At 43.1% G+C, this 24,346-nt stretch overlaps 1 protein-coding gene across 3 annotated transcripts in view; it reads right to left on the reverse strand.

Annotated features, from left to right (window-relative positions):
* Nucleotides 1-24,346, reverse strand: part of Ttll7 (tubulin tyrosine ligase like 7) — a 124,216-nt gene that overhangs the window by 72,736 nt on the left and 27,134 nt on the right. Inside the window, exons 2-8 of one of the 3 annotated variants that reach the window (XM_032897194.1) lie at nt 21,082-21,186; nt 12,649-12,847; nt 12,350-12,481; nt 10,163-10,284; nt 9,370-9,437; nt 5,550-5,708; nt 3,074-3,290 (exon numbers count right to left, since the gene is read on the reverse strand). In XM_032897194.1, the coding sequence (XP_032753085.1) occupies nt 3,074-3,290; nt 5,550-5,708; nt 9,370-9,437; nt 10,163-10,284; nt 12,350-12,481; nt 12,649-12,673 (723 nt within the window). In that variant the 5' untranslated portion in view covers nt 12,674-12,847; nt 21,082-21,186. Of the gene's footprint in view, nt 1-3,073; nt 3,291-5,549; nt 5,709-9,369; nt 9,438-10,162; nt 10,285-12,349; nt 12,482-12,648; nt 12,848-19,769; nt 20,643-21,081; nt 21,187-24,346 lie in introns of those variants that run through there. The other 2 variants (XM_032897197.1, XM_032897195.1) reach the window with 2 other exon arrangements.

Genomic DNA, 24,346 nt, shown 5'->3' on the forward strand with positions numbered 1-24,346 from the left:
TGAAAAGAATCCAAAACCTAAAACTTCTCTTAACTCTCAGTAAACTTCTAATGTTTCCCCATCCAGTTGGCATAAAAGTTGATAAGATGTCTTTAATTCCCACCCATTTCCTAGTCCTGCTCCTCAGGATTGTTTTGAATAAAATTTTTACATCACAATGAATATACATACATACACATACACACACATGTACATGTATACACATGTACACATGTATACATAAACACACACATATACATGTAACATAGGCATATTACAGATATATAATATGTATATTATATATACTATAATATGTATATTATACATATGTATATTATAGCTCTGGATGTTAAATAAAAATCTTTAAAGCAAATAAACAGGGATGGTCATTCCAGCTACCTGTTTATTAACCTGTGTGCCTATTACTACTGAAAATCTTTCTTTTTAATCATTATGTGATATTTAAGGAACAACCACAGAAGAAAGTGTAAGAGGAACCCCAGAAAAACCTGCAGGCTTTAAATTGTGTAGCCATTCCCAACACTGCATGATCACAAAGGCTCGTGTGGCTTGGAACACAGGAGACTTTTCAAGGATGGAGCGGTCACTACAGAGAGTGGGCATGTTGGCATATGTCTGTAATTCGAGCATTTAGAAGATGCAGCCAAGTGAACCAGGCGCTCAGGTTTATCTCTGGCTAAATAGTGAGTCTAGGCCAGCCCAGGCTACATAAGATGCTGTTTCAAAAAAAGCAAAACAAAATGAAAAATCAGTGCTATGTTTCAACATTTTAAATTCTCCGTCATAATCTCTGTCATGAACCAAACTGCATGCAATGATGCTCATAAATTCATTAGCAACTATAATTAAGTTTACAATATAACTTCCTAGGGAAATACAAGATCTAATAAAAAGTGACATTCACTATTTTAAAAACTTGAAATTGGAGTAAAAAGAGTCAGGCAATAGCATGCCCTCCCAAACCACCAAAGAAACTGCTCTGACTTCTATTTCACCTTTTAAAAAAATCATATTTTATGTAAGTGTACAACCAATTTCCACAATATTTTAATGTTTTTTCTTCACACAAGCCCTTGTGGATTTATTTAGTAATAGAATCATAGAGATGAGTGATGGATACTGGATGTTAACGTAGACTTACCTTTTTCTACACATGTAAGGCACCAAAACCAGGAACTTAAATGCTCAAAAGCAGGTATCGAAATAAGGCATGGAGGTTTGCCTCTCTTCTCCCCAGCTCTCGTTATGATCCTCTAACCCCGTGAGTCTGCTATACATGCATAGCTTAATCAGGAGACGTCGCCACCTTACACGTGTCCAGCATACTCTTACCCATTCCGGTAATTTAGACTATGATCTACAAACTGACATGCCCCCAAATTAAGCACATAGATCAGGTAGTTCTGTGGATAACGAGATCCTCGCAGAACAGATCCAGTTGAAGGTCATTATTATACATTATTTTTCCACAAAGCCTTCCAGAGCTCCTTCCAGCTGTCCAGGCCAAACACTCTTGAGTTCTCTTTTAATTTTCCCCATTCCACAGATCCAGCCCGTAGCTCTAGCAGAATATTACTATCTGCATTTCCTTCACTCTATCTCAAATCTATGCCCCGATTTCGGAAACATCTTTCATCTCATGCAGCTGGACTGAAGTCGTGTCTGCTCTCCCATATTCCAAGTCTCTTTTATTGCCCCCCACACACTGTTCCTTCCTTACCCCTTATACAGCAGGCCAGATGGGCTTCTTAAAACCCCAAATTTAACTCATTCATTCATTGTATCGTCTTGAGCTGAGTCCCCAAGTCCTAGAAAGTCCCTGACAACATCTGGAAAGATCTTGTTTCTGGGACTCAGGTTATCTGTGCACAGTCATCCTCTTTCTGCTCTGCACCTTGGCGAACTAAACTTGTCTGCTTCCTACAGACTTCCCCTATTCTTTTCCCTAAACCTCTGTTTTGTGTGGTGCTCCCCCCAAATCTGGAGCCTGGCTAGCTCATTCCTCAGTCTTCTTTTGATGTTAGACCCCATCTGGAAAGATAGCATCCCGTGAACAGCCATAGCTCCCTCAATTTTAGAAATCCACTGACACTTGCCTTTCAGGTGTTCCTGTTTCCTCCTCGACATTAGACTGCTGCTTCTATGAAGTCACACTGTGTTTATGTTTCTCCAAGAGTATCGTAATTCCAGGGACTGCCATACACTTCAAACACTCCTTGCTGAAAGTTAGAGGCAGACCTTCTTTCCTTCTAATGCCTTTTCCTAATGTCCTTACAGCTCCCCCATTTCTTCCTTGTCAAGTATGCAAGACGTTTAGTTTACTAATGGTGACAACTTTGAAGGTCAGCCACTACTCAATTTTGAAATGACCAATCTTGCTAGAAGACTATGCGAATGTTGGAAGAGAATAACAACATGGGGCCTTTGGAAAGTTAAGAAATAATAACATGATTTTTCTTACACTTAGTACACTCAAAACATAAGATTAGAAGTTAACTAAATTTTTAAGTATGAATGATAACTTACAATGTGGCATGTATAACCAATAAGTTACAGTTTATTATCTTCATGGTAAATTGCATTTGCTACTTTAGTGAGCATTAGTTGCTATACCAAAGGAAATATTACTGGAAAAATACTTAGGAAATGGTTTGGTTACTAGATCTCTCAACACACCCAGGAGCATTGAGCCTTTTCCCCTTAGCTTAATGAGTGGTCTATGCGAATTTAGAACCCTGCCTCCCTCTGCCACTACGAACTAACCCTGATGCTGATAAACTCCTGCTTTTATCTACATATTTTCCTCCATGTTTCCATGCTCAAACAATACCTTCTACAAGAAGCCCCGTCAAATGTCAGCTCCTAGTGGGGGAACTGAACCTCGTGATCCCTGCCCTTCACTCTCTTCCCACACTGCACTGACTTTATTCTTCACAGCACTGCCTGTCAGTGGGGAGCACGTTGTTCCTTCAGCTCTAAGGACACGAAATGTCACGCCATACAGTCCTTACACGTAACAGACGACTCAAACATTGAACAAATGAGCAATCCGAAGTTCTCCGTTGTCACTTACCAAGTTGGACTCGTTTGGTGGAATGTACTTCTCCGTCCCCATTCGCACAAGCCCATCGTGGTAGAGGAATATCTTTAGTGGATCACAGGATGTAACCAAAATATAAATCCGTAAATCGAACTTGTAGCCTTCCATTAGGAAAGGCTTTTCAATGTATTCTTGAACTATCAAATGATCCTGAGATGGAATTTTATCCCCATTTCTTATCAATGAAATCCTAAGTTTAAAGAAAAAAAATAAAAAATAAATAATTTGATATGGAGGTTGAAAGACCAGGAAAAAAAATGTCATCTATGTATTCAGGAAGAGAACAGTGTTACAGAAAATTCCAGAATTCTGCCCTCCACAAGAGCTATGAGTGGGGTAGTATCAGAAGCTAAATGAAAGCTTGCAACATCCAGAGAATATTTTACCATGGAGGGAGAAGGGGGGAGGGAGGGAACAGGAGTAAGTGCTACCTGACAGAGCTTTTGACATTTTAACTAATTCTATTCCACTACTCAATCCCAGGTGAGCAGTGGTTCTGCTCCCTACTCCCAGCCCTGAGGCTGGTCTAGAGTGGGCCAAGTGGACCAATTCCTGTGCGTTTACTTTGACCTGCTGCAGGCTTTCTAGATGAACTCAGCTTGCTTTGATTTGCCTAACACAAAATACTTACAATAGAAGAAATTACTACATGATTTAAAGGGTATGCAATAAAATAATTATTTACACGGAGAAGTGCGAAGTCATGAGGAAAAATTTAATGACATGAAATATAGCAAGCATGATATGGATACATAAACAACAAAACAACAGAAGAAAACTGTTCTCTTTTATTAAGCAATTCTAATGCCAACAGATTGGCTTGAAAAGTGTGACTCGAGAAATAGGTTTTTAAAAATTGGTCTAATTACAGTGTCATCGAAAAAAGAGCCCCCTTAGAACGAGGTACACAAAAGATTGAGAGTGGGAATAATGGAAGAAGGTAATCAAGTGGTATTCTGAAGTGGTTACAGTTGTATATGACAAAAACAAAAATTGCCATGACAGACAAGAGACAAGATGTGACACTGTATGATAAGCAATATTTCAAGGATATAAGCCTTAAAAAATGTTCTTGATGAGCTACAAAATTTAGCAAGCAAAACAATGATCAAAACGAAGGGGGAAATGGCTCCGCCATGGTAGTTAAATGGCTCTGCCATGGTAGTTAAGTGGCTCCATCATGGTAGTTAAATGGCTCAGCTCTGGTAGTTAAGTGGCTCAGCTCTGGTAGTTAAGTGGCTCCATCATGGTAGTTAAATGGCTCAGCTCTGGTAGTTAAGTGGCTCCATCATGGTAGTTAAATGGCTCAGCTCTGGTAGTTAAGTGGCTCTGCTCTGGTAGTTAAGTGGCTCCACCATGATAGTTTAATGGCTCCGCTACGGTAACTGCAGTCTTGGTAGCCCACCTTCAGTAACAGGGCACTAGAAGTGGGTCAGGTCAGCTGGTAACGGAAGCCTCCTGTACCCATTCACTACCATGACATTCCAAATAATCCCTCTCTATGGAGAAAGTCATTTTCATAATGTTCCCCCATTGGTATCAAATATATGCCTATAATATTCATAATCATTTATTAAACACAAATTTGAGAACCGAGGACCTGTCCTCACCGCTCCTCCAACTTCCGTTGAGCACTAATGAGTGACAGGAAGCTAGCCTGCTACTCATCAAACTGGCACAAAATTCCCACTTACTAACACGCTTGTTAGCGTGTGCACGTCCGAGCTTGAGCACACTGTGCCATTGAATCAGTGCATCGTGCTCACGAGTTAAACATTTTCTTAAAATAAAAAAAAAAGCTAGCATTTCCAAGGACCGCTTGCATATAACACTTTAAATTTAAAAAAAAAAAAGTTCAAATGACTTGCATGGATTTTGATAAAAATAGCCAACTTTCTCTTTAAAAGTGCACTGCAGAAAACCAAACGTAAGCAAAGAGAATCAAAAATGTTACTTTGCGCACTCTATTCCTGGGTAAACTAACTGGTTCTTTGGGGTGTCAGCTTAGCGCCCTGTGAGGCCTTAATCCAATTACCATGGCTACCAAAGGAAAACACTTACTTATAAAGCAAGGACATACACATCTCGCCTCAAGCCTTCTCATCATGACAAGACAATTCCTTCTACTTTGTTCTCCGAGCTAATTTGGCTGCACTGAAGCAATTTACCTTATTATCCAATATTTTGAAATTGCTGTAAGCATGCGTCGTGTTTGTGAATAAATGAGGAAATAAACTTTCCCCTGCATGCTATTATTTCTTTAAAGTCTCACAAGCCTTGGTTACTCTTTAACTGGATAACTAAAGTCTTCTAGAAGATGTAGTCATAAAATCATGCCAGCTAGAGACGTATTGCTTTTCTAGTATGGTATTCAAGCCTAAGAAGTTGTGTGCACGTCTTCTCTCCTTTTGCAATGTTCACATTTTCCAGAAAAAAAAAATTAACCTACCCATGACCCATTGCACCATTAGCTGGTTTTATTATAAAAGTTTTCTGCTTCCGTTTTTTCTTCAATTCTTTCACATAGTTTTGGAATTGAGTATACTCAGAAGGGAAAATCCACGTTCGAGGAACAAAGGTATAATCCATGGGCCGAGACTTGATCATCCTGGAGGTCGGAGGCAAGCGGAAACATAAATTCTATTCAGGCTAAATAAATCTCAGTTCTGTAACGGTTATACTATGTAGGCTTGGAGTTTTTTCTTTCTTTCACTTGTTCCTTTACTTGTTGTGAAGAAAATGTACTGGACAATAACCCAGCCGAGTTATCAACCGCATAAGGAGACAAGAATCTCACTGACGAATTGTCAATTACACACGGACTTATGTTTTAATTCGATAAATAACTTATTGATGATGCGCTGTGCTAGGCCCTGGTGCAGTAAGGTGAGGTGGTGACCCCTCTGCCTCCAGTGAGGTTACGGACAGGCTATGCTCACAAGATGAAGACTGGAGGCATCGAGGGGCAGGCTAAACAACTATCAGCGCTAGTTCTCGTGGAGGGTTTAGGAAGGGCAGCGTCTATACTGCCCTTTGTCCCTGGTGTTCCAGCACCCTACATCATCACAGACGGTGGTTTCTTTCTATGCCATTGTTTGGAGTTTAGCTACTGTTGTGAGACAAGCGCCTGGATCTCTGAGTCCCTCAGTACGTCCTGATTGTGCTGCGTTTGCAAGGACTGTGCTGCCTATTGGGACCCACAGTTCGATGGCACTGCAAGTGTAAAACGCTGGTTTTGGGGGGATGTGGAGGTACTGGAGCTTGACCACGAGTCCTCCCATGTGCAAGTGTTGACCACCGAGCACGCCCACTGCCTACTGTGGAGTTCATATTTTAAATCGAGGCTCCCTAGCTGCTCAGGCAGACCTTGGCCTCTCAATTCTCCTCCTGCTCCAAAGTAGCTAGGATTACGTATTTGTACGACTAGGCCTGAAAAAAATGTTTTCCTTTTGATTTATCCAAAATGTCAAGTACTTTATATTTATTAATCAATTCCCAATAAAAATGAAAATGAGGAATGATTTTTAAATGTTATTAAAGATAATTTTTTTACTCAATATATATGCACATTTTGTCTGTGCACCATGCATGTGCCTGGTGCCTGAATAAACCAGAAAGGGGCATCTGATTCTCTGGAACTGGAGCTACAACAGTTGTGAACTGCTATGTGGGGGCTGGGACTCAAACCTGGGTCCCTCTGGACAAGCACCCAAAAATCCTAACAGCATTTTCCAGGCTTTAAGAAAATATTTTCAAAAGAGACAATTTTTCTAGATCTGTAGTGATCGTGAGTATAGTCTACAATTAAGGTTACTCAAAATACAAGCACAGGAGACACACAGCACAAAAGCAAAGGCTAAATCTGAGAGGAGAATGTGCAGAAGGGCATCAGCAGGGGGCGAATCAGCTACCCACTCACATAGGTACACATGCCAAGAACTTTCCAAAAGATGTTCCTGGTGTGTGTGCATGCGTGTGCGTGTGCATGTGTGTGTTTGTGTTTGTTGTGATGTATATGTGTGTGTTTGTATATGTTTATGTGTATGTGTATGGTGTGTGATGTATACGTGTGTATGCATGGGTGTGGTATGTGATATGCACATATGGTGTGTGCATGTGTGTGCATGATGTGGTGTGTGGTATGTGGTGTGCGGGGAAGTTTATGTGTGATGCGAGTATATACATGTGTGGTATATGTTTGTGTATATAGTGTATGTATGTGTGGCGTGTGTGATGTGTTTGTGGGTATACTCTGTGTGTGGTATGTGTGTGGTGTGTGCGATGTATGTGTATATGTATGTGGTATGTATATGTGTAGTGTATGTATATGTATGGTGTTTGTGTGTGCATGATATATGTATGTGTGGTATGTGGGGGTGTATTGTGTGTGTGGTGCATGTATGTGGTGTATGTGATATGTGTGTGTGTTATTGTTGGATGTGTATGTGTGGTGTGTGTGTTGTATGTGTATATGTATGTGTAGAGCATGCATGTGGTATGTGTGTGATGTGTATGTGTGTTGTGTGTGTGTGCATGGTGTATGTATATGTGGTATGTGCAGGTGTATTGTGTGTGTTGTATGTGTGGAGTGTATGGATTGTATTGTGTATATGTAGTGTGTGTGTGTGTGTGTGTGTGTGTGTGTGTGTGGTCTGTGGTATTGTAGGATGTGTGTGTGGTATGTGTGATGTATGTGTATATGTATGTGTGGTACATGTATGTGGTGTGTGTGACTGTGTGTGTATGTGTGTGGTGTGTGTGTGCATGTGTTTGAGTGGTGTTCGGCTGGGGTGATGGGTCAGTGGTAAGAGTATTCCCTGAGCAAGCACGTGAGCATGATGTCAAATCCCCAGAATCTAGGTCGACATTGAGGTGCAGCCACATATGCACTTAGAGCCCAGTACTACAGGGAAGTGAAGGCAGGACAATCACTGGGGCTACCCACTAGCCCAGCTCCAGTTCAGTGAGAGACATTGTCTGCAGGAAGTGAGGCGGGGTGTGACAGAGCGGGGTACACAGCGTCCCCCTCTGGTCTGCAGGAGCACGCACCTGCAGCCACAAGTGTGAACGTCACAGTGCACCTGTCCTCTCCCCCTCCCTCCTCCTGCCTCTCCCTCCCCCCTCCCCCTCTCCCATCCTTCCCCCTTCCTTTCACCTTTCCTCCTAACTCTCTTTCCTGTGAATGTACGCAAACGTGACATAACCACCACAAGACTGGAAATAACACAATTTCCAACTGCATTTGCTCAATATCTGCTAAGCCCACAGCTAGATAATATCAATTCAAAAAGGGGACAATGTTGACTAATTAGATAATTTTGCTTCTTAAAAAGTAAAATTTGTGTTAATGCTGTAGCTTCTGCTTTAACGCCTTTACAGTTCTTTATTACATTTAGCAAGAACCTGAAATTAGGCTGAGTTAAGGCTTTTATAGGCAATAATCTTTAAAACTGCCCATGTGGTACCTGTCTTTTATATCTTACATATCTCACCTACTTGAAAAGTTAGCTTTTGACATATAAGCTAGATGTAAAATTACACGAATGACTGTACAATTGTAAACATACACATGCGTAATATCAATGCTCAATCTTTAATTACACATATGGTTCTATGGTGTCTTTAAGGGATACTGCTTTCTTTCAAAAATACTGCTTGTCACTCAACATTCTCAAGCAAAAAAAAAAAAATCAAACTAATTCTAACCGACAGAAACTGCATAAATATTCTAAAGGTTTTTTTTCCAACAAAGCATTTGAGTGCCTAACACTAGTTTTTCCCTGGAAGGATTGCTACTCTAGCTCCTGACCTCGGAGATGTGTGCATTATCCTGACTGGGTGTGGGCACACGTGTGTGGGAGCATGTGTGCATGCATCTGGGATGGCACTTGGAAAGTGTAATGTTTACGAGTCACTAAACAGACATCATTCAATGGAGCAAATGACTTCTCCTAAGGTTTAACCAGGAAGACCATTTTGTTCCTTAAGAGCCTTCAAGTTCTAACAAAAAGGGATCCTGAGATTCAGAAAACCAACTGGGGTCCGGCCCCACTAGGAGCTCTTGTACCACTTTCTGCAGGATGTCGCCTCCCTGGGCCTCAGTGAACCCTGCACAAACTTAAAAGCTGGAACCAGGGCCACTCTAGCTGAGGGTCTCTCTCCCATCTGATGATCGTTCAATTCAATATAACCTCGCACAACAGAGTACCACCACAGCCACAGTATAAAGCTTGCTCAGGTCTTCTCTATTATAAGAAAATGAAGATTACTTCGTCATATTTCTTGCTAAGAAATCCTTCCTACAGATCTCCCCCATTCCTGGAAAATGGTTGATTCTCTGAAAAATAAAAAGGTAAACATTAACATTTAATGAATCAGTGAATACAATACGCTTTTATACTGTAACACAGTTAAAAATATCCTTTGAGCTTTATGGTATAGTAAGTTGGAAATTATTAATGTGAAGGATTTAAAATTAAACGGCTAACAACTTGTGAAATTTAAAAGTATGATGATCAGTGAAAAAAAATTGAACAGATCTGGGAAAGACCTTACAAAGGTTAGAAAGTCCTAATATTCTGTGTTGGTTAAGTGACAGTTCAATACCCATACTGCCTTTGGAATACTAGACATAAATACAGGCATCGATAGCACGGGACTTAAAACATTTATTCCATCTGTTCTACTATGTATTTATTCTCAGAATCAAAGCAATGAAGAGGACGAGGGGAGGGAGGGGGAGGGGAGGAGGAGGGGAAAGGAGGGGAAGGGGAGGAGGAGCGAGGAAGAGAGAGAGGGGGGGAAGGATGGGAAGGGAAAGTAGCAAACTTAGATTGCTTTACTTCCTTGTAGGTTTTTCTATTTGCTTTCCATTTCTTCTAAACGTGTTTGTATTGCGCTGAAGATGTAAAAGTCAAGACTCCATTGAGCTGATGCTATAAGGTCTTTGCCCACCAAGGCCCAATCTAATCCCGTTGTCACTCATCTTAAGGAGTGGGTGGTGTAGCCCCGCCCCCTCACGCTGGCTGCGTGCGCGTCATCCGCGTCATCCCCAGTCCACACCTGGTAGTTCTGCAGGTCCGTAATCTTCTCCTGCTGAACAGCAGCATCGCACCAGATAAGGTTGCTCGTCTCGTCTTCATCAGGAGTTTTGATAAATCCCATCTCATCTATTACTAAACGAACTGAAGGGAAGTGATTAAATCAAACCTGGGCCAGAACAACCTTAAAGACACTCAGAGTGGAAACGCAAACGCACATGCGTGCGTCCACAGCATTCCAGGTGTAGACCAACGCTGCTCCTTACAGCATTAGCGCGTTACCGGTGACGGCGCTTATCCAGGACCAAATCATTCCCCACGCAAACTGGGAACGGAATTAGGCTGCACCAAAAAGCCTTAAGTCATAGTCCTCTGCAATTTACCACAACACAGCACGGTTTGGAGAGTGACTTTGGTACGGTAGAAACACACAGACAGCTGATTTAACCCAACACAGGGACATTTACCATCAGGGCTCTTCCATGACCTGGGACTAGATATAAACTTGGAAAGGTAAAAATACTCTCGACCATCAGATCTGCCCTGTGCCTTTCGCCCTTCTTGTTGCCAAGTCAGCTCCGTTTCCTCAGAGTATGCAGCACTGAAACCAAATTCACTGGGGACTTGGAAACTGGTTCTCTACTGCTCCCAACCCTGAGATCCCACTGAAAAAAAGATTACTCTTGGGGTATCCTTTTGACCACAAAACACCCATGCTTCTATTTAGCCTAGATGTTACAGTTAGCATATTGGCATTTCTCTTTTCCACGAATTTTGAGTTTAAAATTAAGACGAGTCATACAGTTGGGGTAACCTTTGAGTTCCAGTGAATTCTGGGTCCTAAAGGAAAAGGGTCTCTACATGCCAAGGCTTCCAGAGTTCCTTTATTTAATGTTTTCTTTATACCATGATCCACTGATATTTGAGAAGTGATGTGAATTGTGTGGCTGACTTAGGTCAGGTATAAAACTGATAAGCACGCACAGCTGATCTCAAATCCTACGGGCTCTTGGCTGTTTGCTAGAGAAAGAACTGGTTTTATATGCAGTGAGGCCTGGAATATAACGATATCTAGAGAGGAAGTGGCACTATTAAGAGGTGTGGCCTTACTGGAGGAGGTGTAGCCTTCTAAGAGGAAGTGCATCACTGTGGGGGCGGGTTTTGAGGCTCCTAGGCTCAGGCTCCTCCCAGTGTAGAAGAGACCCTCCTCCGAGCTGCCTCGGAAGGAGCCTCCTTCTGCCTGCCTTTGGATCCAGATGTAGAATTCTCCTCCTGCCTCATGTCTGCCTGCACGCTGCATGCTTCCCACCATGATGATAATGGACTGACCCTCTGAACCCGTAAGACAGCCCCAATTAAATGTTGTCCTTCTAAGAGTTGCCTTGGTGATGGTGTCTGTTCATAGCCACGGAAATCCTAACCAAGACACCATGTAAATGAGGTCAGAGAGCTGCTATCTAAGAGCAGCAGAATGAAGTTATATCTTGTTTCATCAAGTACACACACAAGATTTCCATGCTGTGGTGGCGGCCTCCTCGGGGTTCCGCTGCTAGCGTGCCCTTTAGACACAAATAGAGCATGAAAGCGGAAGCCATAGGGCCTGCAAGATTCCTCCCCTATCGGGTTCACAGCACACAAGAGCGACAGGCACAAAAACCTACCCAGGAGACACACAAACACATCTGAACTTCAGGCATAACTGGTGGCTCCCGGTGATAGGACATCCTGGCAGTGATGGGTGCTTAAGTCTAGGGTCTTCTTGTGCACACACACCAGTCAGGCCAGACACATTCAGATTACATAAGGATGGATGAAAAGATATATTCTACATTCTCACGTCTTTGTAAGATCAGACATATCTAAATCTTTTTACGATGTGCCTCAAAGCTCAGATAGCTAGTGCTTTTAAACATTACGGAAAAACCCAGTGTTGTGCATCAGACCTGCAGCTTCTCTCAAAGAGAAAGCCTAGTTAATTGAATGCATTTCTTTGTTTGAACTGAAAATTTAGAAATCTATTAGCACCTTTTAAAAGCATCCTCCACTGCATGGAAAAAAAGAGTTCTTCTAACCTGTCAGAAATTTTACAGAAGCAATTTAAAAATCCATTACGTAAAAATAGTTGTCTCTCAAGAACCCTGCACTGTTTTTAATACCAAGGCAGTTTTTCCAACAGTTATGCAAAGTGAAGGGTTCTCAGGAAACTCACCAATTTCAAACTTTGTTCCAGCAACATTCGCTGTAATAATTCCCTTCTTTTTCTTTTTTCTGACTTTCCTTTTCATTGTGCAGTGATAAGGTAATTCTGTATTCATATCCAGGGGAGATGATCCCTGAATAACTTTAAAAAGAAACATAAAGTGAACAGTTGTCACTAAAATACAAACATTATGACCCGAAACATACATGCTGTTGCCGGCAAGTTAAAACTGTGAATGGTGACACTTCCGAAGCTTGAATATCGTATTTTCTAAACACGCTCTAGTACGGTTAGGCCCGTCCACTTACCCCCGTCTTGAGGCAGAGATGGCATGGTAACCTATACCAAGCAAGCACGGAGCCTGTGTGTAGTTCCAAGTGCTTGGTAAGGCTGGATGTCCCAAGTTCATCTAAGTAGGATATGGCCCCAAATCATAGGAAGATCCTATTACATTATCTGGGTCACAGTCTTGGATTTCACGGCACAAGTTTTGGGCTGGGATGCTACCTAGAGCGATTTAAAACAAAGTTATTTAAGACACAATTTCATGATGTTTCTCGTGCCAACACCATTCTCATGAGAAACCACATAATAGCAAAGGTCAATTCATCCCATAAAAACACGTATGAAGCTGTTATTAACCCATGTAGAAAATGCCAAAGTGTGGCTTTGTGGCCTGAAAGTATAGAGTATACATAGTTTTTTTTTTCAATCTAAAGGCCTTCTTCATATACACACTACACACAGAAATAAAGACAATAAAATTCACTGCTGTGCAATGCACATTGAGAATCTTGAGGCTTATAAAAGATGGCCTTTTATCAAGCCTGATTGGGAGAAGTTTTTTATCCCGGTGTTATAGAAAAGTTAGCTGAGCTCAGAAAGAATGAACAACTTTCTCTCTTTCTACCAAGAAAGAGGTAGCGTGGAGACAGATATGGAGAGGGCCAAAGTCAGAGTCCCTTCCTTCCAGTTCTTCACCTGTTCCCAAGATGGTGCTTTTCCCAGGAAGCAATGGACTAACCAGGAGGGTGGGGGTCACTCCCGGAAGGAACGTGGGCAGGGATTCATTTTTACAAAGGTAAGGAGGGATGACTTTGTGAAGCAGACTGAACCATGGCTTAAGATACAGGAACAGGTTTGAAATACACAAAGATAGGCAGGCTTGTCATGGCAGGATCTTATTTAAGCACACAGAGGAACAAGATGCCCCCTTAAGGAGTGAAGTGTCTCGGTTCAGCTGCATGCCAGCCAGCAGGATCCCCATATGCTCTGTGGGCATCTGCGGGGTCAGCGGAAGGACCAGGGCACTGGGTCTTGACTATACTGACAAGTTCCCAGTCTCAACTCTCAGACAACTCCTGTCTTCTTTGAACGCCTATAAAATGTCTCTAATCACAATGGGCAAGACATCAAAGCTGTTATGTTAAACAAGAGGATGAGATGGGAGCTTCCCCCGGATTGTCAGACTATCATAAATCCTGTGACATTAACGTTGACTCATCCCCCCAGGGTCCTCAATATTCATTATTAACAGTGAGATCTCATTAAAGGACACTTACAGCCTTATTCATTCTCGGAGACCATTTTAATGCAAATTAGTCTCCAGTATGACTCACTATAAAGACTAAGAAACTATTATTGATTAGAAACTCATGGTGGGTAAGCAGTGTGTTAAGGATTTAAAGAAAATAACCTTATAAGCAAGCTTTGAACTTCACATCATTTTCCCACAACATCTAGATATAGAGACGACGGCGTAAAATTAAAAAAAAAATTAAATAAACAAAGCGAGAGCTTTGATTCGGTTTTGCCTAAGTAGCTATTTCATCCATCCAGCTCCACTATTTTTAGACACCACACTAACATTACATGGACATATAAGGAGCTTGCAAGGCTAATTTGGTGCTCAGAAGACGGCCCGCATTCTGGAAATGCACCATACTTCGAACCAAACAGGGGACTTGCACTAAACATCTCTCAACTGATCTCCCAGCTCCTGAGTCCAAGCTGGAAGTGGACTAGGTCACCGCTCTGAGGGAAGAACAGGGTGTCCTGGAGTCCAGTTCGGTTCTGATTAGAAGCTCTCTGACACTTCAGGGAGCACACTGAGTTTGGGATTTCGTGACCGATCCTTGTTACTGGAGTAAACAAAGGCCCCTTCACAGGGATGCCGCACTCTCCCATTAGAAGTCAGTGACAAGTCAGAGTTTGAAAACAACTCTTTCCGGAGTATGCCAGGCTCCTGAAAGAGCCCTGGTAATTTCTGAACTTACGTTACAAAACAACCTTGTCAATGGTGAAGAATAAAAAGGTTTCTCGGAGTCACACAGGAATTTGAAGTGTTTAAAACGATCCTAGTCCTATCTAACTAAGCTCTACCCTATCCAATTCATGATTTGGTGGACGTGCCAAACAAACTCTGAGGAGGACTTGACTGTATCCTCCCAATTCTAGCCAATCCGCTTTAGTTTAGGCAAGGAATTTGAGAAAACATGCTTACAACCTCACGAAGATAAGCTACTATTCGTCTACTCTCCAAAAACTGGAAGCATGACTTATTTACCTAGGAAAGACTTTAAGACAATGCTTTCTCACCAAAGCCCCAAACCATCAAAGCATCAGTGCCTGAAATGACCTCCACGCTCTCCTTGAACCTCCACCAATCACTGAAAATCTAGACAAACGGCTGCTTTAGCCTGGTGTGCGAGGGATTCATTTCTCTCTCTTCTGGCCTACTCTGGAGATCTTTATTTGTACCCAAGCAAACAAAACACCATCTAGAACGTGAGCTTCCCGAAGAGAGTGGTTATCTTCGGCCTTGCTCACCTCGTAGTTCCCAGAACGGGAGTCTGGCGGTGCTCAGTAGACACCTGTTACTAAGCTAATGCATGCTATGCTTTGGACGTTATTTCTACCTGAATTCGTGGAGAATCCTAATCCTATGTAATACTATGACGAGGAGGTGAGGAGGTCATAGAGGTTTCTCTCGTGCACAGAGCTTCGTGAAGTGTGTGGCCCCTTTTGCCTTTCTCCCAGGCCGTGTGTGAACACAGCAACAAAGAAGGCTAAGAGTGTGTCTGTCAGTCCTTGGGTATGGAGGCTGTAATGTCAACGCTGTGAGATGTGGGCTTTTATGACCCACCCATCATCCAATAGTCGGTATTTTGTTGTAGACACACATAGTAACTGATACGGTGAGTTTTTTAAAAACTTACTCTGCAGTCCTTTTAGGTAAGAAAAGCGGACCTCAGAATGGTGAGCGGCAAATGCCTATCGCTTACAACACACAATTTCCACAGTCTACGTTAGAAGCAGAGAGACGTTTCTATAATACAGTGCCGCTGGGTCAAACCCACAGAACAATGCAGTCGTGCATAGAGCTTCAGTGGTGTGCTGTGACCAGGAGCTTTGATGGGGAGAAGACTGACTTCTATAGGAAGCATTGTGGGGCCAACTATACCTGTCTTTAAAAGGAGAGCATGTGTTGTAAAGGTTTGCATGCTGTCTAGGCTAGTGCCTAACTTCTCTGCCATGATAGACTCTACCGCTGGAGAACCATAGGCCAAAACAAACTCTTTGTTCCTTAAATTGATTTTACAAGTTTATCCTCCATAACAGCAATGGAGAAAGCAGCTGTTACAGGCTGCAAGTGCTTCTCAAAATACTCCAGTCACTCCAGCGTTGACACCACCTACACAGCTCTCAGGAATGTATGATCTCAAGCCAATGGCTGACCTCAATAGTCTCCAGTCCGGGCGTAAGACACCTCGACTGCCAGCCATGACTCTGCTGCAGACTGAAAGTGGACTATAAGGCCAATGGGAGGTGCGCGGGGTGGGGGAGGGACTGGCATACTCTAGGAAGTGGGGGGGGGTCATGTCAGACTGGAGTCTGTTTTCTTTAAGCTGATCGTTCTGAAACACAACCATATTGCTGACTTGGAAATCCCCAGGCTAAGCAGTAGGTGGAGGAGACAGCACTGGGCAAGGAAAGCGCTTTATTTCAGCAGCTAGAAAAGAGGGGGGAAATCCTATAGAGTTCCTCGCTTGCTAAAGTTGAGAGGGCCTGTGGCAGCTAAGGGAGAAGAGCATCACATCTCCTGACTGTAAGCTAGCCACTGTGGTTGACTAACACGTTCATAAATGCATCAAAAATCACTGACTATCAAAACAGACCATTAAGTTTAATAATAGACGTTATACTCAGTGTTGGGGCAGAAGTAAGGGACCTCGATCTGAAAGGGCACAGAGGATCAAATTATTGAGGGGGGGGGGAAGGGAAAAGAGAAACGGGAAACGGATCAACATCAGAGAGAGAGGTAAATATTCTATGGTTTATGCACACAATAAAATCCTATAAAGCAAAGAAATGAAATGAACTGGAACTGGAACAAGAACTACATAAAAGCTGAGGAAAAGATTCTAGAAAACCGCCCAAGAATACATGCAGCATATTATTCACATAAGGTTTAAAACGCTACAAATTGCACACACACAAACACTGCTTAGAAACCGATGCGTGTGAAGAAAGGTAACAAGAGCAGCACGGAAAGGCAGCCACCAGGCCCGACGCCTTCTGAAGAGGGGGGACCTGGAAGCCAGCAGGCTTCTTCAGAGCGAAGAAGCACAAGAGTGTGACAACTGATGTCATCGTGAGTTAACACGCATCGGTCACGGCTCCGCCTTTTGGTGCGATCATTAGAAACAGAGGTGCCTGACAGCTTGGCGTGAGCCACGGTGTGTTTCTCTGGAAGTACCCCACTGGACATTGCCCTTGAAGGACTTCCCAGAGATGACTCTGGCTGTGTAACGGGAGGAGGAAGAACACTGTGAGGGAGATATGTGAGGGTCCAAGGCAGGAAGACTGAGTGTGTGGCCACAGTCAGTATCACACGCATAGAGAAGAGTGTCACCGTAGTACAGCAGCCGGACTTGATGACCAAGAGAGATGTGGTAATCGCTTGTGACTTCCATATGCCTGGCTTAGAGAAGAGGCAGGAGCTGCTCCACGCATCAAAAGATCTGCAGGGAAGAAGCCAATCCCAGGAGCTAAGTGCCTCAGTTGACAGTTGCAGAAAAAAATATGGATGGGTATGGACCCGAAAATAAATAAAATCTGTCACTGAAGACAAGAAACACCTCTAATTTTATATAGAATACACATCCAATTAAACACAGGATGGGGCTGGAGAGATAGCTCGGCGGGTTAGGCCACTTGCTGCTCTTCCAGAGGACCCAGTGCATTCGTAAAACCCGCACGGCTTCTCCAAACGATTGTAACCCCAGATCCAGGAGGATCCAATGCGCTCCTTTGGTCCCCGCAGACACTGCACATGTCCGATGTGATATATACACCTGCATTCAGGCAAAACGCTCATGACCGTAAAATAAAAGTAAGTCTTGTGAAAAGAACACAGATTCCTCCTGCAGCCTAACTAACCTTGCTTCTGCTTCTGCCAAAAAAAAAAAAAAAAAAAATGACAATATATTTCAGTGTGCACAGCCGCGTGACTGGTGAACAATGGATGACGTCACTCTAACTGTTCTCCTAACAATAGAGTATTGACCCTCTTCACCGTGTGTTCGAATTGAAAAAGTTTGGAGAAGCCACTTGCTTCCTAAACACAGGGACGTTTGTGTCCCGTTCCCGCTGTGGCTGAACTCCCTGAGCCTGTAGCTGGCTATGTAGAATGTTGTGGATCTGAAGGAATCGCTTGGCCAGACACTTCTAAAAAGCATGCAGGAGCCAAGGGTGAGTAAACGGAAGAGTGGGAGAGCCAAGTGCTCACTCTGAGACTGGCCTTGGGCAGTGGCTCCAGTGGATTCCCACGGTTTGCCTGGGGTCACCCAAAGGCAACAGTGACAAAAGCCCGTGGAGTGTCTCGGCCTTAGCATCTAGCTGAGTGTGACACAAGAAACCGGAGCAACCACTAACACAGCACAGCATACGTTGAAGGCATCGCCCCTTTAGTGTGTGTATCCCCACTACTTGATGTGATGAAAAAGCACGAATCTGATTCAGTAAGTCTAGGATTAAATAAAGTTCAAATCAAGTGATAAAGTTACTCGAGTAATGGAATACAAAGTTATCTCATATCATATTAAATGCTTAAATGGAGTAAAAAAAAAAAAACCCTTTGACATGTTCTCCAAGAATATAATATTGTATTCCAAAAAGTTCTCAGTTCTCCCCAAAGTGGGGGTGCAGGGGAGGAGAAGTCACACTTGCTCTCTACGAATAACGTATGTCCGTAGTTAATTTGTGCACATTTCACTTGCTTCTGTCTAGACATTTACATGTGCTCATGGGTACACACATGCACAGGCACACATACATGCACACACATATGCATATACACACCTACACATGCATGCACATAAATGAACACGCATGAATGTATGCACATACATGTACATATACATGTACACAGGGACACACAAATGCACTGATGTGCAACACATACACATGCACACACACATGCATGCATGCACAGACATGCATGAACACACATGCACACATATACAGAGACACACACATGAACATATGGACACACACATGCATACACACATAAACAGTAACACACACACACACACACACACACACATACACACAGTTATAAATCTAAGGCATCCTCAAAGCACCAGCCTACACTTCTCTACATGAAGCACTGTCTTGTTCTGATATATTCAGGTGGGACTGCACATGTTCTGCACCCTACTATCCCAGCTCAGAAACATGCTTCAGGAACGCTGAGGAAAATGGAGGAGGTGTAAAATCACCAGTTCTCTCCTCTTTACCAGAACGGTAACAATAGATATCAAACTGCTCATCAGCCCTCACTGATGCACAGAAGACATCACTGCAGGGTCATGTGACACCAGCACAGTTCTCACTGTCCAAAACTTAACTTTTCAATATCACTTATAAGTCTGGTGGCTCTTCTGACACTCCTTGGCTTGTCATGGCATAGCCAAACCTGAGACAGACACAACAAAATCCTTCTTAATTCTCCCTTTGAATACCTTGTTTGATATTTATTTGGTGCACAGACATTACAAATTTAAGGATATATATTAGTCCAATGCTTATTTTTATATCTGTGCTTATGAATCATTAAATATTAAAATCATTACATTCATTAAACTACTCATCATGACAGTACATGCCTGTAATCCAGGAACAGGGGAGACTGAAGCAGGAGGTTACTGAGTTCAAGGCCAATCTGGTCTATGTTGTAAGACTTTGGTGTGTGGGTATGTGTGGGGGCTGGGGGTGTGTGGGGGTTAGATTGCTAAAGAAGCTCCCTCTACCACCCATATTAGTCACTCAGTTATCCACTTGAGATAATTCATTAAACTGTCCTTACCAAACAACCATGGATTGAACTCTTGGTGAGGGTGTCAATGTCCTAAGTAACTAAATTTACCTGACGTCCTTAGACGGAAGTGACCAGATGACTCTAAAAGCGTAGGCATTGAGGCCGCCAATAGGAAGAATGAAAGGACTTGGTTTGGCGGGACCTCCCAGTTACAACTGGGAGAGTAGTTTTCCAGTGGACTCTCACTATTTGCTCCCCTGCCTTGGGTGCACACGTGATTGCAGGTGCTGAGTAATTCAGTGATCGGATTTTATCTTGGAATTGCTGTGTCTGTTGGGAAACAGACATCCATCTTGTTTAGGCCCCTGCTGTTTTAAGCTTCTGTCCCCACCACCTACCTAACTGATCCTCTTGGTCGATGTGTTACTCCTACAAGAATCATGCTGGGCTTTCAAAAGGACATACCAGGCTTAGAGAGGTGGCTCTGTAGCTGGGAACATCTTCCAGAGAACCTATGCTCAACAGCCAGCACCCTCAGGGCGGCTCACAAGCATCTGAAATTCCAGCTCCTCCAGAGGCAACAGGCACTCATGTGGTACATGGGCAAAACATCCAGACACATAAAACAAAAGATTTTTCAAGGGATATGTAAGCCAGCATACAAAGCCAGTGGAACGGTGTGGGCTTTGTTTGATCACCTATTACCTCTGCCCCTGTCTACAGTTTTCTCTTAACCAGTTTCTTCTGGTGAGAGACCACCACTTCCTCTCAACCCGTGTTCAGAAGAGAGAGATCTGTGCTTTGCCATAGTTCTGATGAGAGGTGGTTAGGGGCCAGGATCCCAATAAAAGTATAAACGTTTTATTAATTTTACACATAAACGGGGATTCTCACAAAAGAATGCAGCCTGAAGAGGTTAGTAAAGCAGATGTTTCCATACTTAGGAGAGGAATGAGGCAGGATGGACAGACAGAAGGACAGACAGACAGACTAGTAAGTTCTGGGGCACTAAGATGGCAAGGGACAGATCCTGGAGATCACTTCAGACCTTGGTCATCGGGGTTCACCGCAGCTCCACTTCTTATATTCTGGTGATCAGGACCGGTGTCTAACACAGCTGGGAAAATGAGCCCTTGAAAAAGGATCTTTACAGTTTATGTCATCCAGGAAAAAAACATGCTGCCTGGCCTTTTCTGACGTGACAATTACGCAGGTGATTTCCGTATAAATAATCAACACGCCAACAGGCATGTTTTGCCTTGGAGCCATATGAGCTTTGGGAAAGACGGGAGACAACCCCAGGTTCGAGGACAGGCAGCTGGCCTACAGCAATCCCACAATCCCATCCTCTCTGTCCCTGGAGTTGGCTTACAGTGAAGGAAGGCCAAGAATTAAGCCCGGTGCTCACTCTCAGACTCACCGGAAAGGAACAGGTCCCTTCTTGTGATGTGCGTTAGAATCAGAGACAATACACATCCATTACTCCATGAGCCAGCTGCAGGACTTCAGGTTTGACTTCTTACTTCTGTTTAAACAGAAACAAATAAAAATGAATACAATTTTAAAAATTAAATAAAGATGCTTCAAGGTGTGTCTTCTTGGCTTTTTCTCCAAAACCCGCCGGCCTCCAGGAAAAGCTAGAATGCAACTTAAGTTGACCGTGCTAGAGAGATACTACTCTCTGGAAGGCTCTTGGACTTAAGATTTAAAAGTTACAATTGTACTAACAGCTTAGAAGCCGGATAATTCTGCCATCGTTTCCAAATGCTTCTGGGTGAAATTAAATCACATAAAACTAACTCCAGCCATTAAAAGTTTGGAAAATTCTCCAGTCTTCACAAAACACTCCATGGACTTCCGCAAGCAAAGCTAACACACGCGCATCAATCTAATATTTTAAGCAGGAAAAATGGCCAGTGTGTTTCTGGATCACTGAAGAAGATGCAGAGTGAGTTTCCATGGCAATGTCTGAGGGAAGAAACTCATCTCTGCCTCTCAGGCCATCCGCCAACCAGACTGACTAAATTCCACTGTGTTCTAGTAAGATTAGCGCACTTAAAAATCCCAACCTTTAAAAACTCTCTAAGGACTAGAGGGAGGCATAGCTCAGCAGTTATGAACTCGCTGTTCTTCCAGAGAACCAGCGTTTGGTTCCCGAACCTGGTTCCCAGCACCCATAGGGCGACTCGCAGGAATCCATAACTCTAGTTCCAGGGATCTATTGCCCCCTTCTGGCCTCTGTGGGTACTGCACGCACAAGGCACATGTGCCTTTCTCCTCCTCTTCTCTCTCTCTCTCTCTCTCTCTCTCTCTCACACACACACACACACACACACACACACACACACACACACACACACATATATATATATATATATATATATATATATATATATATATATATATATATATACTGGCCAATACGCATAAACATAAAATAAAAATAAATCTTATTATGACCACTGTCTCTAGCACTACGGCCTTAGCCACTGCACAGTCCTTTTATAGACACATGGAGGGAGAGGGCTATTTTTGTTCTTCAAAATAAACATGGATGAAATGCAGAACAGGGCTGGAGCCCGAAGCTAGCCAGGGCTCAATGATACGGTTTCCACAGAGGCTCTCAACTCATCAACACTTATTCTCTCAAAGATTCCCTCTCTTGACCTTTCCCCTTCCCTAATCATACACCGCCAACTGATGCTGCAAACTGTCACCTATCTGTTCAAACATTCAGTTGCTCCCTTACGGGTTCATTATATTTCTTATTAAACGTTTTTATGTGTTTATGTCAAGCTGACACAAGCTGTGAGAAAATGTCTCTGTAAGATCAGGCTCCAGGCAAGCCAGTAGAATATTTTCTCAATTAGTGATTGGTAGGGGAGGGCACAACCCATGCTGGGTGGGGCCACCACTGGGCTGCTCCAGGTTTCTATAAGGAAGCAGGCTGGGAAAGCCTTGGGGAGCAAGACAGTAAGCTCCCCACCCTCCATGGCCTCTGCATCTGCTTCCAGACTCCTGTCCTGTTTGGGTTCCGGTCCTGGCTCTCTTCAATGGCAGATTACGGTATGGAAGGGGAAGCCAGAAAGCCCCTTACATCCACAACTTGCTTTTGGTTATAATGTGTCATCAGAGCAACAGCGACCTCAACTAAGACAAGTGCACACCAACTTATTAGATAGAGTAAAATGTATGACTTTTAGTTCACCATGCCCACATGCAGTTTTCTTTGGGGGAAGTAATTTAGCTTGAGATATCTTAAAAGTAAAACTTCCTTCAACGTCGATGACATCGGCTATTCGTAACAACCCTAAGTATGATCAAGGATGACAATGAGCACAAGACAGCTACAGAGTCAGAGGCAACGTCATACATCCATAGAATGCATCTCAGAGGTGCAAAGTGAACACAATATCAAAGCAACAAGGCTGATTTTCAATCGTGCTATGAGGGATTAGAATTTACCATGTTTAAGAGTGTTGATCTAATATCCAAAATTACCCATTATAAAAGTCTCATTAGAAAACGATGTTCAGTCCTTAGAATATTTTTTTGATTAATGCAGTGCAAACTGCATGTATTCCTGAAATTTACATATCACATTATTCAAATATTATTTTGTTTATTTGTGTGTGTGTGTGTGTGTTTATACCTGCATATAGGTCTGCACATGTGAGTGCAGTGCCCATGGAGGCCAGAAGAGGTTGTATGACTCCATGGAGCTGGAATTACAGATGGGTCTTGAGTTGATTGACCTGGGTTCTAGAGATTGAACTTTGGTCCTTCTGCAGGATCAGCAGGCATCCTTAACTACTTAGCCACCTCCCCAGTCCTTCCTACACTGCTTTCATTGAACTATTTTCTGTCAATCCATTGGGCAAAAACAGCACACAGTGTTAAGAACATAGGAAAAAATACTCATAACGATATACGTTTAGTGTGTAATTTTAAATACCCTCCCTACTGAGAGTCGTTCTCTACTGCTAGTGGGTTCTTTAAACGCTCCGTTTGGATCTCTTCTTTGAACCACAAGACTATATTTTCGTAGAGGAGAATACAGTCTTGTGCTGATTGTCATTCTTGAGCATGCTTAGAGTTGGTATGAATAGCCGAGGTCATGGACTTTGAATGAAGTTTTATTTTTAAGATATCTCGAGCTAATCACTTCTCCAAAAGGGAGCTACACGTGGGCACGGTCAACTTGCTGCTGTCCACGCATCTGTAAGACCCCAGTCGTTCTCCAGGAGTAAAACATTTCAAGCCCTTCTAATTCTCAAGAATGAGAGCAGCAGCAGGACGAACTCCATACCCTCCCCTGCCCTCAAGCATATGAAGAGGCTTCCTTGGATTTCCACCTACTGTAGGTAAGAAGGCAATCGACGACAGAAAGGCTAAAATTCACTCGGGAATGATCTTACATCGGCAGCAGATCTGCAACCACATGACCACAGATAAAGGCGACCTCCTCGTAACTTGTGGTCCTATGGACCGACTTCGAGAGGATGCCACATCCACATTGTTCGAGTGGCCGTCGGCACGTTGCTGCAAACGTACTTTGCAGGTGCAATTAGTGCCTAAATCTGCAGGCATCTGCTCTCCGTCTCCTGAGTGAGCCCCATTCCGTGGGTTGAAGTCGATCGGGAAAGCAGATTGAGGGCAGCTGTGACCCAGTCCTGTGTGCATTC

This window comes from Rattus rattus, chromosome 3 (assembly GCF_011064425.1).
Source record: "Rattus rattus isolate New Zealand chromosome 3, Rrattus_CSIRO_v1, whole genome shotgun sequence".
NCBI classification, from domain to species: Eukaryota; Metazoa; Chordata; class Mammalia; order Rodentia; family Muridae; genus Rattus; species Rattus rattus.